The following is a 16,888-nucleotide window of genomic DNA, read 5'->3' as shown; positions in this document are numbered from 1 at the left end:
TCGGAGTACCCTCCCTAACCCCACCTAAATTCTACCCGGGGTCTCCTGGGTCCTGGTTCATCTCCACGCACCATTTCTTAGCTTGCCTCCTTCAGGAAATCTTTCGTGATAAACCCCTGTGGGAGCGCAGCCATCCCAATTACTCGGGAGAGAGCTCAAGGCCAAGTTGAAGGCAGAGATTCTGGAGAAAAAGGGCTCAGAGCAGCCGACCGACTCCCGCCCCGCCCCCTCCGCGAGTAAAGTCAGGCAGCGGCTCGGGGACACAGCTGTATTGGGAAGGGGAGGCTCCTACACAGTAGGAGGAGGCACGTCCCAGGAGGCCCGAGGACTCTACACAACGGGCGTGGCGCAGCCCCGTCCGTCCGCCGTGCGGCCCGCCCGGGGCCCAGTCTGTGGAGGCCCGGAGGGGCGAGTTAAGGCAGCTTGGCTGAGGGAGGTGGGGGAGTGGGAGTGTGCCAGTTCCCCCCGAAAAGCTGGCTCACTGAGGAGGCGAGCTTCTCACCTCCCACTCCTCTCTCGAGGACGGGGGAAAGACAGTCGGCAGTCAATAAATAAACCCGGGGCGGGAGGGGACCCCGGGAGACTCTCAGAGTCCAGGAAGGCTGGAGGTGTGGAACAAGGAGAGAGGGAGGTGATCTGTCCTTGGAGATGCGTCCACGCTCACGGCCTCTGAGGGCATGGGCCTCGAGGCTACCATTTGAGGCCTTGGAGCAGCTCCCTTTAAAAGTTAAAATGGTTGCCACTAGGGACGGCCGACTGCGAGGAAGGCCCGACGAGGGGCGGCTTCAGGGGCACCTGGGGCTTCTCGACGTCCACCCTCTTCAGGGCGCGGCCCCGGTGCCCCTCAGGCCGGCCCAGGTACAGGAGGTGTCTCCCGGCACCCCCGGAGTACCTGGAGGGGCCTCCCGAGGGGACTCGGGTGAGCAGCGCGGGGGGTGCACGGTGCGTGGAGAAGGGCAACCTCCGGCTGCCGCCCACCCCGAGCCGGGGAGCTGGGGCGGAGAGAGCAGGCCGGGTGGCGGGGGCCGGGCGCTTGCCCTCCGGGGGCACGTCCAGCCTCCGAGGCGTGGCACAGTCCCGGGGGAGCAGGCAGGGGCCGGCAAAGAGGGTGGGGGCGGGGGCGGGCTCGGGCGGCAGCGCCCGCGAGGTGAAAGGGGCGGCGGCCGGGGGCTCGACCTCCTTCCTGGGCGGCTGCGGGCCGTGCAGGTAGCGCAGCAGTTCCTCCAGGGTGGTGACTTCCACGGCCTGCCCGGGACAGCCGGGCGGCGGCGGCCTCACCAGCACGCGCGGCGCGGGGCCGCCCGCCGTGTTCCCGCCCCGGGCGCGGCCCCGGCCCTCCTTGGCGTTGTTCCCGTTCTGGTTCCACTCCCAGGGACCCCCGGCGTGGCGGAGGTGCTTGACCGGCAGCTCCGGCGTGGACTCCGGGGTGGGCAGGCAAGCCAGCTCTGGCGGGGGTACGCCCTCGGGAGGAGGCAGGAAGGTGGTGTAGAGCTGGGGTGTCTGTGCGCCCCCTCCGTCCTTGGACGTTGGCTGCGGCTCTGGGCCCGCCCCGTGCAGACGGGCCAAGCTGCGAAGGGAGAGAGGGCGCGGGAGCCCCGCAGTCTCGATATCCTTGCTCCGACGTCTGTGGGCGCGGCGACAAGCGCAGGAGACCAGGAGGCCAGAGACCGAGGCGCCCAGGGCGAAGGCTGCGGCTACACAGGCCAGGAGGAGTGGGATGGGGACAGCGCGGGAGACTGAGGCTGGCGGGAGGTCCCGTCGCACGCCTGCCGACCGAGAAGAAGGAGGGAGGCTCAGGGAAGGTGGGCTAGCGGGATGGCAGGTTCCGAAGTGTCGCCTCTCTCCTGCTGCTGCTCAGCTCCAACGCAGCTTTGACCCTCTTTAGGAATCACCTCCCCTGACCCCTCAACACACACAACCCACCGAACTACCTTTCACACGCAAGCTAGAGCTTGGGCCTGGGGAGTCCCCATCCCAGCTCTGGCCCCTGTAGCCATGCCAAGAACAACTGCCAAACTCTGCCCGTGCTGAGGGAGGCGGGGCTGGGAGGGGAGGCTCCAAACAGGCATTATTAGTGAGCACCAAACAGCGATCAGTGAGGGGCTTAGAATTCTTCAAGAATCAGCAGCCCCACACTTCACTCCTATCCCTCCCAGCCAGCCCCCTTACCCTGAGTGTGAGCTCCAAGAGTGGAAGACTGGGGCCGGGGGTGGGCATCACTGGGGGGGCTTGGGGTCTCAGGGGAAGGGCCAGGACTCAGAAGCACTGGTGACAGAGACCAGGTCAGAGCCAGTGAGGCTCCTGCTCTCCACCTCTGATACCCATTCAGCGGGTTCCCGCACCCCCTTTGGAGCCCAAAGGTCCAGAAATGGTCTGGAAAGGTCTGGAAATGGGCGAGGGCTCACTATGCAAGGCACTCTTTCATTTATTTGTTCAAAAACTATCTGTTAAGCACCCTATTATGTGCCAAGCACTGAGCCCTATGCTAGGTATTTGGAGGATGCTAACCCTTTTTTGAGACTCTCTCAGGGTGTCTAGGGTGCTGGTCTGCTGCTGCCATGGGGCACAGACTTGGGTGAGTGTGGGCTGAGCAAGGTGAAGTTGGGACAATAGAACTCACCATAAGCAGAATCCCCTGTGCCAGACTGACTCCCAGTAGCTCCATCTATGAAAAAGGGAGAGAGAGGGTGAAGATAGGGGCAGAGGGAAGCTTCATGAAGAACTGATGGGCATGACTGTACCACAGAAGGAGAGAAAGACAAAAGCCCACACCTGGGATGGTGTCTATGGCCGTCAGAGCCATGCGCAACAATGGCTACAGCTACCCCTGCCGCTTCTGTTTACCTTGGCAGTCATCGTGCTCCATGGATTCCTGGTTCCCGGCTGGATGCACATCAATCCTAGGAGGAAATGGAGGTGGCTCAGTGCAGGTATACGTCTTGCCCCCATCCCCCACCCGAGCCCTCAGCTTCCTCTCTTAGTGGGGAACTTTCTCCTCAGGAGATCCACGAGCCTCTCACTTACCCACCAGGTCCCCTGATATCCACACAGCCTCTGGAGCTGTCCCATCCACAGTATGGGTCCTGAGAAGCCAGACAGCTCCTAGGGAAAACTGAGTCATGTGAGGCTGGGACCCTCTCCACCCTCATCACATTCCATTCCCCTGCCTCTTCCACTCTCACCCTGGCCTGCAGGAGGCTCTTAGCCTGATACTCCCATCCTATCCACCCCAATCCCTAGTCCAGTCCCTGGTTACTGCCCACCTGCAGAATGCTTGAGATACCCACCCCCCAAACCATCCCCTGCGTTTCCCTGCCACCCACTATGCCTGTGTTCCTGTGTGCCTGCAGGCCCAGAGCCCACCCAGGCAGGGCCTGACCTCAGGTCCCTCTCACCTCCGACAGGCCCCATGCCGGGCACATCGACTGAGAGGGAGGTAGATGATACAGCCAGAAAAAGCCACAAAGAGCCTGTGACCTTCAGTGTCCAGCTCCAGCCCTGTGACCCGCCGTGCTGTTTGGGCTGCCCGCTTCCCACTGCACCTAGGGTGAGGCCAGAAGGAATCAGAGATGGAGCAGGTGAGGCTCCTTTTTCCCTGGGTGAGTTAAAGAACAGAAGCGGGGGAGGCATACAAGCAACTGAGTACAACTCAGGGCTACTCTGCCCCAACACAGTGTCCAGCTTCTCACCAAGGCCCTCTCTCTTCCCCACAACTTCCAATATTGGAGTCCCCACCCCATCCCCATATCCCCATCTACCACTCCACATCCCATCCCTGCTCTGCAGGGGGCCTGCTGGACAAAGGGCTCACCGGGAGGGGCTGTAGGCATCGATCTCTTCCAACAGAATGGGCTCAGGGCCCCCAGATTGCCCCCATGGGGGCAGCACCTTCAGCACTGTCCCATCGTTGGAGCCAAGGAACAGGACTGTGGTATTACTGTAAGGACCAGCCATGCCATCCACAGCTACCTGGGTCAGTAGGGCCCTGGAGGGATAGGCCTCAGGTCAGGACAGCCTGACCAGTGGAAGCTTGAGTGTTTCAAGGACAGCGCATGTGTCTGGGTACCCCCTTCTCTGCCCTTCCCCCAGCCCAGTGTTTCCTTCTTAGCTCTCTCCCTTCCACTTTCACGGGTTCTTCCTCCTACCAATATGATTTACCTTGTGGGGTCAGGGAAAGAGTGGCTGAGGCGGGGAAGGCAGTGGTCAGCATTTTCTAGCCCCATACCTGCTGGTGAAGGTAAGCAGAGGTTGATGGGTGGCAGGTGGCACGGCAGGGTCCAGGAGTGGGTGAGCCTTGATGAAGGTCAGGACATCATCAGGGAGGTCTCGAGAAGAGGGGAACAATGCAGCTACACCTACTCCTGCACAGGATCCTGGCCTGGTGGACACAAAGGAAGAGAGAGCCTTAGGGCAGGGAGCTGGGGCTTAGTTAGGCTCTGTGACCACCACCTACCCACTGCTCCCAAACATGATTGGTAACCCTTGTTCCGCCTACACACAGACATTCACACTACTGCTTCCCTTCCCTGCTGCCAACCCTCTACAGCCCCCTCCCCAGGCCTTGGACACCTTGCCCTCTCCTCATAATCCCATTTGGGGAGCAGACACTGCTTGTTTCTACCTCCACAAAGGCCACGCCCACCCTGCGTACCTGGGGGAGGGGACCCTGTCCTCAGACACAGGAGTCCAGGCCCCATCCAGACTCCTCTGCTCCTTGAACTTTCCCTCAAACCCACGCTCAATATCATCCAGGTAGAAGGCACAGACCGCAGAGCCGGGGATGCTGAGGGAGCCAGAAAAGGATGCGGGCTAGGTGTTGGAAGGGACAGCACAGTTCCTCCTAGGTAAGACATGGCAGCTCCCCTTCATATACCGTATTAGGGCGGAGCCTGAGAGGGTGGGGCAGCCCCTGTGGGCCACGCTAGGAGAAAAACGGTGGGCAGAACAGCAAACTGGCTTTGAAGGGAGCTTCCGCTCACTGCCCTCATCAATAGGCGCTGAGAGAGGAACCTGGATGCTGGTGGGGCAGGGGACAGATGGGGCCACATTGGTTAGTCTGGTACCAACCTATTGGTCTGGGTGGTGAAGACCCCAAAGAGAGCAGAGCGGCCATACAAGTTCACAGGCCCTGTCAAGGCCTGTAAGACGTCAAAATAGAAGGTAGAGTCCCCAGGGACAGAGCAGTTGAGCCGCAGTTTCAGGAAAGATGTCCAGTGGCGGTCCAAGGCCCGAGGTGAGCCGCCCATGTCACGCTTACACACACGGGCCACACGGGAGAACTGTACCTGTGTGTGGGAGAGTTGGAGACGAGGAGAATGGTGAGAGAGAGCCCCAGGGCCAGCAGGGTGAGAGCAATGAGGTGAGTTAGAGCACCAAGAGACAAATGTTAGGGGCACAGCAAAGGAAGGGTGTGTCGGTCAATGTGGGTCAAGGTGAGGGACCTAGCAGGATGCGGGGGCAGAGGCCTGGGGGCTACTCCAAGTTGGGGGCCTCAGAGTCCAGGAGATTGCGTTGTGGAGATTAGGGCCAGGAGCCCCTAATCTCCCCTGAATGACTGGCTCCTCACCATCCAGCAGAGCCCTCTAGCTACCCACCCCTGGTGCCCACTTCCTTACCCTCCCCAGCCGGGCATCCTCCACAGAGACTTCTCGGAAGAAGAAGTAGACGTGGTCTCCATGCTCCAAAGCGTGGACAAAGTGTGGCTCTGAAGGGGGAGTGACAGGAAAGGTATGGAAGAGAAATTACACCTGTTCAGAAACTCCTGGCCCCCCACAGCCCCTCCCCTCTGCATACATGCTCACCACTACCACCATCTGCCTGCCATCGACCGCCCCCTGCACCTCCTCCCCAAGAGCAGCCTCCCTGCCCTAGGCCCGCCCTGACCTCGGAGCCACTTGGAGTCGTACTTGGCGGAGCGGAGTGGGGGCTGAGGCCCAAGGCTTCTGTAAACCACAGCGTCACTGGCCTGGAAATCCGCGGCTGTGGCTGAATACAGGCTGCCCTCTGGAGGGGTAGGGTGGGGTCAGGGGAGGGCTCAGGGATCCGTATCTTGGCTCTTCTTGGGCCTCCCACACCCCTCCCTTGGCCTGACCTTGGCCCCTACCTTAACCCTCCACTCAGGAGCATGGGGGAAAGACCAAATTAGGAAAGGGGCTAACGTGGGAGTTCCCTCCGGCCACATGCCTGCTGCTCACATGCCCAGGTGCATACCTGCAAAGACGGCCACGTTGGACTGGGTGGCATCAAAGGGGCATCGAGCCTGCCCGCTCAGCTCCTCACCCTCCTGCTGCAGCGAAGTTATCTGGAGGCAGAGGAAACAGGTTCTTGGACCCCTTGGGGTGTTGCGAGTCTGGCTCCATAGCCCACTTCCTCATGTCCCCTTGCCTCCTTGCTCCACCCCTTCCGGACCCCTCCCCTCTGGGCACTCCTGTTCCCCTACCCCTGCTGGTCCGTCCCCACTGAACTGATTGCCCAGCTTGGGTTCTTCTCCCACTCCAGTCCTGATGCCCCGCCCTCGCCTTTGTACCCCATAACTGCGGCACACGGGGCTGAATGAGTTTGTTCCACAGGCAAGGAGTGTCTGGGAGTCCCAGGGAACGAGAACACGAATGTAGTTGTAGCACTCGTCCTAGAAAGTCCAGAATTCTCGGTCAGTGACAGGGCTCCCTGGGACTGGGATGGGGTGGGGGTCACAGGAAGTAGGGCTGCTCCACTTGAGCCAGGCAGAGCAGTGTGGGGTGAAGTCCCAACTAAGCTATCTACTCCTAGTTCTGTGGCCTTGGGCAAGTTCTTTGGCCTCTCAGAGCCTCACTTTCCTTTTGTGTGAGGTGTGTAAAGGAAGCTAAAAATCATGAATTCCCTTTCCTGTACATTTTCCTCTGTGGACCAAGATGAGAGAAGTGAGGGGAAATGGGCACAGTGGAGGCCACTTAGACAGAGCCTAGAGGCAGGGTCATCTCCTTCCCTCAAGATTCTCATCCCACTCCTCACCGTCAGCTTCCCCCGCACGGCACAGTTCTCCACGTCTTGACTCCTCCATGTTAGATACTGGCGGGAGAAGTAGAAGGGGAAAAATCATGGGGCAACCCGGAACCACCTCACATTATGGCTCCTCCTGGAGTCTTCTGCCTACCCACTTGATCCCAGTTAGACCTTTCCCAGCCTCATCCCCATGCCTCAACCTCCTCCCACACAGCCCCTCACCTTGTTGGGCACTAGCCCCTCCCCTTCTTCTTGGGCTTGAAGATCGAAGGAGAAAACGTGATCCCTGAAGAGACAGGCAAGGAGGGATCAGAGCCAAGCCATGGATCCCCACCTGAACTCCTGAGCCTCCCACCTTGCCTGTGTTCAGCTGCTCAGGGACAAACAGTGCCCTCTCTCCTCCCCCTTACTCCACAACTTGGCAGTTGTGCTCTGGGTCCTAGCATGCCCATGTCCCATGGCTTATACACCTGCATGTGTCCCCTGCAAGATGTTGCAGTGGCCATGCAGGTCCCATGCCTGCCCAGCAGCAGGCCTGTCAGCCCCACAATGGTGCCACAGCCAGTTTACCGCGCAGCCACTAGCAAGGTCCGGTTCAAGGTCAGGAATCTCTGAAAGTCCAGCCCAAGTTCTGCAACCACAGCGTCATCCTCCAGGCCCCGGAACCAGGATAATGGGGAAATACCTAGAAGGCACAGAGAGGTGGGTGCTGAGGGCCAGCCAGAATACCACGTACTCCCTCAACACCCTCTCCAACCAGATGAAACCCAGCCACGGACATAAAATGGATACGTGAGATGAGTTGTGAGGTATTAATAAAGCTATTAATAAGGCTATTAATAAATGTAATACCAGCTAACTCTGAGCACTTAACCTCTGCCAAGCACTATGTTAGCATGTTAGATGCATTGTCTCACTTCAGACAACAACCCTATGAGGTAGGTACTAACAGTGGCCCCATCTTACAGATGAGGAAACTGAGGCTTAAAGCCATTAAGAAATTTGCACAGCTCATTAAGCTTGGAAGTGGCAGGCACCCCAATTGAGATCCAGGTCTGTCTGACTCCAGAATTGAGCCCAACCCCTTCTTGGAACTGCCTTAAGGCTAGCAATTCCCTTTCACTCCCACATTGTACACTGTCCCATGTGGACCATTTACTCACCCCATTTCTCCCAGCCCTCTCTTTGCACCCTCCCCTCAAGGCTCTTCACAGGCCACCTCAGCCCTCCAAGGTTTCTGCCTCCTCTGACCAACTCCAGCATCCACCTGGCCTGATCATGGAAACCACAGTCATCAGCGTTCAAAGGGACCCCAGAGTTCAGAGAGAGATGATTTAACATTCGTATGGTGCTTCGAACCACATCTGGCACATGTGTTTGCTGCTCTTATCTATCCCCCAGCAGTCACTCCCAATAACCTAACTGCCATTCCTTCGTCCTTAAAATTACTCTAAATCCTGCATATATAATAGGAACTTGCAAATAGATAAAGGTCCTTCTCAGGAAAAGTTGGCTGGTGGTTTCCCTCACGGTGGGACCTAGACTTGGTAGTGATAACGTGGTGGAGAGGGAGGTAAGAGGTGTTGGGAACCACTGAATTAGTCCCAAGCCTTCATTTTGTAGCTAATAATAATAGCAAACATATATAAATCATTTACTTTGTGCCAGACAGTGTTCTCAGAACTTTACCTGTATTACCTCATTTAATCCCTAAATAACTCTATGAGGTAGAATACTATTAGTAGTAGTATTTTTTTTTTTTTTTTTTTTTTGGCTGCACTGCATGGCTTGCAGGATCTTAGTTCCCCAACCAGGGATTGAACCCGGGCCACCACAGTGAAAGCACCGAGTCCTAACCGTTGGACCACCAGGGAATTCCCGGTAAAATACTATGACTACCTTCATTTTGCAGATGAGGAGACTGAGGCAAAGAAAGGTTAAATAACTTGAAGAGCTCACACAGCTAGTGAGCAGCTTAGCAGGGATTCAAACCTGCTAAGGTCTGGTCTGGCCGAGAGTCCACATTCTTTATCACTGAACAGTGCTGCCCGGAAGTGAAGGAAGTAGGCCCACAGATGAGAAGTGACGGACCTGAGGCGCCAGCTCCCTCTACCTGTCTTCTCCCCTTTTCTGGTCAGGCTCTTAGCTTCCTTGAGACTGAGAGCCTTCCTGCACCTTGCCACCCACACAAGGGGTCTCAGTGTCTACCTGCCAAGGCTGAGTGCTGAGCTCATATAGAGGGGGTGAGGTACCAAGCACTCACCTTGCAGGTCAGAGGTCAGCAGAGGGAGGGGGTCCTGGGGAAAGGCAGCCTGGGTGTGGGGAAGTGAGAGCAGCAACAGCAGTAGCAGCAAGGGCATGAAGCGGGGGTCACGGGGCATCCTGTGTGGGGCAGCTCAGGCCCCAGGGGGTGCCCCCTCACCCATATGCTGGCCCTGAAAGAGAAGACAGAAAAGTGGGGGAAGGGGTCATATTTCCTCCACCTTCTGAAGCAGGCGGACCCTTTCCCAGGTCTATCCCCAGAAGACCCAGTGCAGTAGGGAGAAGAAACCTCTCTCTGGCACTGCCTCAGTCCCAGCCAGCTGTCACTGTCACTCAAGGCCCTTCCCTGTCCAACTGGCCCAAACTGGCTGGTACGAAGCCTGCCAGCATGACCCCAGGTAAGGACAGGACCCGCCTGCTCCCCCTCCCAGCCTTCTCACTCAGCCTTTTCTCTTCTCTCCTGACCGGGCCTGGGACATTCAGTAGGTGACACCTCGTGGCCCCCCTCTTGCTGACCTCTTCTCAGCTATAATTAGACACTGAAGCCTTAAAATTATAAATAGTGATTCCTTGGCACTGGGGAGGAGGAAGAGGGCACCATGTCTGCCTCCCCCCTCCCTCACGGACCCCCATGGCACCCGGGAGCAATTTAGGCGCTGTGCCCTGGTAGAGGCAGCTGCGAAGCAGCCATCATTGTCTAGGGTTGAGGAAGAACAGAGTGGGGGAGGCAGCCTAGGGGTCTTTGTCCTGGTCTAAGCTCACGCTTCTGGGGCCCTTCCCATTGCTAGGGAGAAGCTGAGTGAGTAGGGAGGGGAGTGGGGGAGGGGGGCTGTCTTAGCCAAAAATGAATCTGCATCAAAGCCAGATCAGAGGCTAAATTTAGCTCTGGCCGCAGCTGTCTGCCCGACCACTGTGCCCCCTCCCAGCCTGCCTAGCCCCCTGTTCCCTCCCTGACTCCAAAGAACCACTGCATGTGCTTAATGTGGGGAAGAGCAGACCCACCCGCTATGAGGAGCCAGGCATAGAAGGGGCTATACTGGTGAGGAGATATGGCTGAACATGTCTCCCCTTCCCTTCCCTTCCCTCTTCGGACTGGCTTGGAATGAAAATATAAATAATTCAATGACAGCCAGGCGATTGTAGCCCAAAGTCCAGGAGAAGATAGATATGGTGGCAAGGACAGTGAGACAGCCCTCCTTCCCACCCATCAGCTTCCATCAGCCTCCCACAGCCAAGCTGACCCTGGCTGGAACCCACAGTGGGAGGTGTACACCAGCTTCCTGCCTTCCCCTGAAGTTGAAGTGAAGGGCTGAGTAGGCTCGGGAAATCAGGTCAGGAAGGGTGAGACTCCTTCCTTTCTGTGAACAGACAGTTATCCTTCACTAATCCTTAGTTGCCTGTCCCACCACGTCCCCTAAAGAAGAGACCCTGGGCTTCCAGGCTTAGCCCATTCCATCTCCCCAACAACTCCACTCTCGGAGCCAGGACCCAAGTGTACCCCATCCCCAATCCAGCATCACTGGTGGGGAGGCTGACGCCAGATGGGGTCCCAAGAGAGCTGGAGGAGGGGAAGGGGTAGGAGCACCTAATGATGACCCCCTCCCCAGGGGCAGAGCAGTCAGCTAGCTAAAGACCCTCTGGTGCTGAAAGGCCAAGCCTCCCTCTGCCACCCCCGCCCCATGCTTCCGATGTTGGTGCTCCCAGGGGAAGAGAAAGGGACACAGCTTGTCTCCTATCCTCCCCCTCCTGCCCACCCCCCCACAGGTTGCCCTGGGCAACTGGTATCTTCACCCAGGAAACAGTCTCAGGCAAGTGGGGAGAACAGTCAGACCCTCTTTCTGCTCCCAGGCCATGCCTGTTTCCATCCCCTGCCCTCAGGAGCTGTTGCCCTTTCCTTACCTGGGGTGGTGACTCCTGTGGGGGTTTGAGGGGGATAGGAGACCTCTGACCTGATGGAAGAAGGGACAGAAGGAGGGAAGAGGCTGAGCTATACCTCCTTACCACATCCAATAAAAGTGAATGTGAACATTCAGGAGAAGTCTAATGAAGCTAGGGTAGGGGAGATGCTGCCCTGGGAGTGGGGGGCACATTGACATTGAGCCTGATTACAAAGGTGCTGGCTGCTTCATGCCCAGAGATGTGAGGGCAGGGGCTGGGGCTGGCCCCTACCCAGAAACTCCTGGAACTGCAGGACCAGTCTTGGGAAAAGGGGTGACTGGGAGAGTTTGGAGGGCATGACGACCACTCCCACATTAAAACCTTCAGAATCCAGCAGCCTTCTTAGCAAAAGCTCCCTAGCTGGGGACAATAGAGGCTAATTTGCATCTCATTTGCATGCTCTTCATTTCTAGGCAAAATGCTCTGATAGCAAGCACCCCCCAGCCCCTTCCTTCTTCCCTGAGAGCAGTCCCTGACTCCCTCCCACCCAATCTCTCTCCACCCTACCCCCCACCTTAGACTGGATTAGTCCAGCCTCTAAAAACACTTGGTTGGCCATTGCATTGGCCCCCTAGACTTAACTATGACATATCTTTAAGGGGACTTCCCATAGCTGATTTTAGGGAGCAGCATCTGAGCGGCCCCCATCTGACCCCTGGCTTGGGGAAAGGCTTACCCTGCCGGGACCAATCCCAGCTGCTTCATACCCCCCATTTGGAGCGAATGGGGGAGGCCTGGCCAGCTCTTTCTCCCCTTCCTAGGTTCTCCCCTTGCTGCGAAGAGGAAACAGCCCTTCTGTCTCCTCCTGGCCCCGCAGCCACCTCTGGGGAGTGGCCCGGGTCAAAGCCAGATTCTAGCGGGGGCTGGGGAAGGGATGGAGAAGGGGAGACTGGGCGGGGGACAATAGCAGGAAGCCCTCGGGCTGGTCGCCCGCCCCAGTCCACCTTCCTCTAAGGAGCGGGGGGCGCGCCAAGGAGCCTCACGGAACGGGCACGTTCCCTTCTCCAAGACAGTTCCCCCCCACCCTTAGCTCTCAGCCCCAGGCTTGCTACCTACCCTCCCTCCCACCCAGCCCCCAACGAGGATAATCCAGGTGTCTAGAGCCTCGCATGAGGTGGGCCTGAGGCCAGGGGCTCTACGTGTCTCCCCCTCACTGGATCTGGGGCTCCGAGAGGGGCGGGTAGGAGAGTCTGGGCCGGGACCGGGTCCCAGAGCCACGTTAGCGGGAGGAGGGGCTGGAGGGGCCTGCAGGCGCAGACCGAATGGGGATGGGAGCGGGGGTTGGGGAGTGGAGGCGGGTCTCTGAGGCCAGAGAAACAGGGCCAGAGGCTTGGAACCGATGAGGGCGGGCCTGGGGCCAGGGCTGAGCGGGTCCGCGGGCTCGAGATGCAGTCGCCAGCTGGGCTCTCCTCCTTGGGAGACCTCGGTCTAACAAAGCCCCAGGGCGAGTGGGGTGAAGGAAGGATATGGGCACTAGGACTGGTGTTTCTCAGGGGCCCCATTCCCGACTCTATGCCCAAGCCAACCCCCTGGGAGGTGCTCAGACTCCCGCTTGCACAAGGACAGAGGTGCAGCTGTAACACCAAAGTCTGGAACGACGTGTTCCCCTTCCCATCCCTGCAGGGGCAACGAGAGGGTCCAGTTCTCCACGGGTCTCGAAGCCTTAATTTCTCTGCTGGAGAGGAAAGAGACCAGGTTTTCCACCCTCTGTACGGTGCGCGCCTCAAATAATCCCTTTCGCGCTCCCCAATCCAAGGGATGCGACTCAGAGAAGCCGGGTCGCAAGAGGTGCCCAGACCCTGCGCCCCACAGTCCCCCGTGACGGGGCTCGGCCACGGTCCCCTCTTCCCTCCACGCACCCCAACTCCGCTGACCCTCTCCGTCAACCAAGCACACATCGCTCTGGCACCCTCCCAGGCGGGTCCCTCTGGCACTTCGGAAGCTTGCCCCCAGCCTTAGGCGCCCCGATCCTCCCCGACGCCCTGCAGCCCCAGCCCTGCTCCGGGGTACTTGCTCCGAGATCCGGGTCAGTGGAATAGAGATCTCAGCGGGCGGGCAGCGGCCGCGCACCGCGCCGAGTTCGCAATCGGTGGTTGGGGCTCTAGCGAGACGTGATGAATGTCTGAATTGGATGGAGCTTGGATCTGGGCTCCCGGGCGCTGTCAGGTCGGGTGAGCCCTGGGTCCCAGTCGCAAACCCCACTCCCGCCGCGGCTCCGCGGAGGAAAACAATGCGACCGCCCGGAGCTCTGGGCCGGGCCCCAGCCGCCCCGCCCGCCTCCTGGCCGGACCCGCCTCCGGCCCGCCTCGGGGTCTGCACAACTAATCCGACTCTCGGAGGCCGGCTAGACACCGCCTTCTCGACACCTCTCCACCAATAGCCCTCGGAGGAGGAGGGGCGCCAGGAGCACCGCCCACCGAGAAGGCCTGGCCGGGAGGTTGAGCTGGAGACCGAAGCCAGGCGCGAGATCCACGGACAGTCGCTGAGACCCGGACAGAGGAGGGGGTCACACGCTTTAACATGGAGAGGCCCTGGGGAGAAATCTCACAACAAGAGAGGAAGGAACAGCAGCTGGGAGGAGAGACAGGAAACCCGAGGACCTCGGCTGGGCTGGGCTGTCAGAGCCGGCGTGACCCTCCCTCTCTCCTTTCTCCTCTCCAATGTCTTTGGCTACCTTGCTCCTGGGTACACCTCTCCCCTACTCTGCCCCCAAACCTCTGTTCCTCCTCTCTACTCTTTTTAAATCAACCCCTTTATTTCTTCCCTTGTGCCTCCTCTGGTTCATCCTGACCCGGATAAGGGAGGCCTAGCATGCACTTGAAGACTCGAGGCCTGGGAAAGGAAAGGAAGATGTCGCCAGGAAGTTTTCCTTACCCCCATCATCTCCCCTCCCACCCCTACTGTCAAAGCAAGATGGGGTTGGGCCAGTTGGCTAGGAACTAAGGAGCCAGGAAGCCAGGGTGGCCAGCAGTGAGGATGTTGGTTGATGGAAGAGGACAGGTGAGTGGGGCTGAAACCAAAAGAGAGATGTGGAGATCGGGACCAACTGACTCAGAGAGTCACACAGGAAGAGGAGCAACACGGAGACCTGAAAGAGGGAAAGTAACCAGCTGCCCCAGCACCACATAGACTTACTGCCCCGCCGACAAGGATTAGTGATGTTCGGTCTTTCCTCAGAGGGCCCTGGACATCCCTCCAAAGAGCAGAACTAACTGCTCCTTCTCCATCCCCACCCTCCATAAAGACCCTTTGATTCCAGGAATGTCAGTGGGGAGGAAGAATGAGGCTACTTCAAACATCACTGCTTGGCTCCCACCTGCTAAGATTCTTCCCTGTGTGGGGACTGGGACAAAAGACGTTCTCAAAATTCCTAGGATAGTGGGTGGCATGGGAGACATTGGCATTATTGGATAGTTTTATATCTAAGCGGGCGCACACACACACACACACACACACACACACACACACACACAAACATGGCCTGGTCTCTGGACTGAAGGAAAAGAGGGGCAGGGGTTTGCTACTTCCGGACAGTCTTTAATGGACTGAGATCAGGGTGCGTAGCATCACTGACTGGGCTAAGCCCCAAAGTAAACAAGAGATATAAACATATACACACACAATCACAGAGACAGAAATGGAAGGTGAACCAATGAGATAAACAGAATCAGAAACAATGGAACAATACTTACACAAAGTTAACTGCAGGGGGGTCTTGGGTCCAATGTAATTCAGTGGTCAGTCGGGGCTGTTTTAAAGGCTGGAAAGAGGTTTTTGGGAGAAAGACACCTCAAAATATAGAGGCACTCAGAGATTGAAAGAAATGTCCCCAGCTCCTAGCACAGGGCTTAGATATTAAAATATGTGCTTATTGAATAGATTAGTGAATGGGGATTAAGGTATAACTCATTTAAAGTTTTAGGGTCCAACTAAAATCTCAATTCAATCCAATACATATTAAGCACTTACTTCAAATACAACCCACTGTGGGATATAGTCCCAGTCTTTAAGAAAATGACCATCTATTTGAACTAAAACAAGACTTACATGTACTAAATGATTAAAAAGCAATACCAAGGGACTTCCCTGGTGGTGCAGTGGTTAAGAATCTGCCTGCCAATGCAGGGGACACCGGTTCGAGCCCTAGTCTGGGAAGATCCCACATGCCGTGGAGCAACTAAGCCTGTGCGCCGCAACTACTGAGCCGTTGTGCCACAACTACTGAAGCCCACGCCTGTGCTCCACAACAAGAAAAGCCAATGCAATGAGAAGCCAATGCACCACAACAAGGAGTAGCCCCCACTCGCCACATCTAGAGAAAGCCTGTGTGCACCAATGAAGACCCAATGCAGCCAAAAGTAAATTAAAAAAATAAAAAAAAAAACAATACCAAGTCTTTAAAAAAAAAGCCCCCCCCAAAGCTACATTGAATATAATTCATAAATGAAAGAAAAGACAATAAGTGCTCTTCATAATAACTGCAGGGAAAGATGTTGGATACATTTCATCACGGAGGCAGGGAGAACTTTGGTGGGAGTTGGCTTGGTGCAAAAGAAAGGAGAAAATCTTCCAAAGAAGATACTTTCAGCAAAAGCTTTTACTTGGTAAACATGGAGCCTGAAGCATGGATAGCAAAAGGGCCTGTGTGATTGATATGTAAGAGAGATACTAGTTAGAAGCAGAGGACAGGGGAAGAGGGAGACAAACTATGGAAGGCCTGGAATACCAAGGTGGGTAGGTTAAAAAATTTCATAGGAAAAGGACATAATTTCGAGTTCTTGAATAAAGGTGTTACTGTCAAAATGCTTTATTTTAGCAAGATAAGGAGACCTGGGGAGAAAACAGGAAGGTTCAAGGATGAGGGGAGAGAGGCAGTGAGACAAGGATGGTGGCATTGGGTATGGAAAGAAATGGAAGAGCCTTAGAGCTGTTTCAAAGGACAAATCCTACTCCCCAGGGTCTTCTGGAGAAAATCACAGTCCCACAGATTGGAGCCTTTAATAAACTCAGGATCTCCAAGCTTGGAAAATTACCCTCTCCTAACCCCTACAAGTAGCTGTGTGAAATCCTTTCTCAAGTTCCTTTCCTCACAGCTTCCTTGCTCATCTTAGCAGAACCCACATCCATCTTCAGAGAAAAATAGAGATAATAAAGTGAGCATCCTACCCACATTTTGCCCTCTAGAGCATTCTCACATCTCTCTCATCCCAGCAGGTGGGGCGTCTGTACTGCTTGTCTAAGGTTCACCTTTCGGCTTTACTGTAAGCTCCATTCACACAGGACCCAGCAGTCTAGTCTCTCTCACTGCAGTTATCCTTTGCAGTCAGCACAGTGCCTGGCACATTGCAGCTATTAACTAGTAACACATTGGTTGAACAAATCTGACTCTATAGCTCCTACTTAGGTGCTTTATGCCACATGTCTTCAAATACTTTCTCCTTCCTTTATTTCTAATCTCTCCTTTTCTACTGACATCTTCCCTTCTGCATATAAACATGCTCAAATATCTCCCATGATCAAATGAAAAAAAAATTCTAAACTTTCTCTTAATCCTTGCTTGTATTTAGTCAACACTCAATTTCTCTCTTTCCTTCACAGCTAAATTTGTAGAGTCATCTATTCTTGCTGTACCCATTTCTCCCCCTTCTCAATCACTTCTCAATCATTTTCATTTTGGCCCCCCATCACTCCATTGAGATTGTTCTCA

The 16,888-nt window shown here is 56.3% G+C and overlaps 1 protein-coding gene across 3 annotated transcripts; it reads right to left on the bottom strand.

Moving 5' to 3' along the window:
• Positions 1–720: 720 nt before the first annotated feature.
• Positions 721–9,362, bottom strand: SEMA6C (semaphorin 6C; the record flags this gene model as incomplete). Of its 3 annotated transcripts, XM_082865732.1 has the most annotated exons (18): positions 721–1,766; positions 2,170–2,265; positions 2,621–2,665; positions 2,845–2,900; positions 3,025–3,102; positions 3,396–3,542; positions 3,812–3,985; positions 4,226–4,378; positions 4,652–4,783; positions 5,068–5,285; positions 5,616–5,704; positions 5,884–6,003; positions 6,211–6,301; positions 6,527–6,628; positions 6,991–7,047; positions 7,204–7,267; positions 7,552–7,666; positions 9,245–9,362. In XM_082865732.1, 18 exons carry the CDS (start codon positions 9,360–9,362, stop codon positions 721–723), a joined length of 2,901 nt encoding a protein of 966 aa, XP_082721858.1. The 3 variants fall into 3 exon arrangements, with proteins under 3 accessions (XP_082721858.1, XP_082721859.1, XP_082721860.1); XM_082865733.1 differs by lacking the exon at positions 2,170–2,265; XM_082865734.1 differs by lacking the exon at positions 5,884–6,003.
• Positions 9,363–16,888: the final 7,526 nt, after the last annotated feature.

The sequence above is a fragment of the Leucopleurus acutus genome, assembly GCF_964270905.1.
Source record: "Leucopleurus acutus genome assembly, chromosome: 2".
In the NCBI taxonomy this organism is placed as follows: Eukaryota; Metazoa; Chordata; class Mammalia; order Artiodactyla; family Delphinidae; genus Leucopleurus; species Leucopleurus acutus.
Note: the sequence above shows the minus strand (reverse complement) of the source record. Positions and strands in the feature narration are given on the sequence as shown.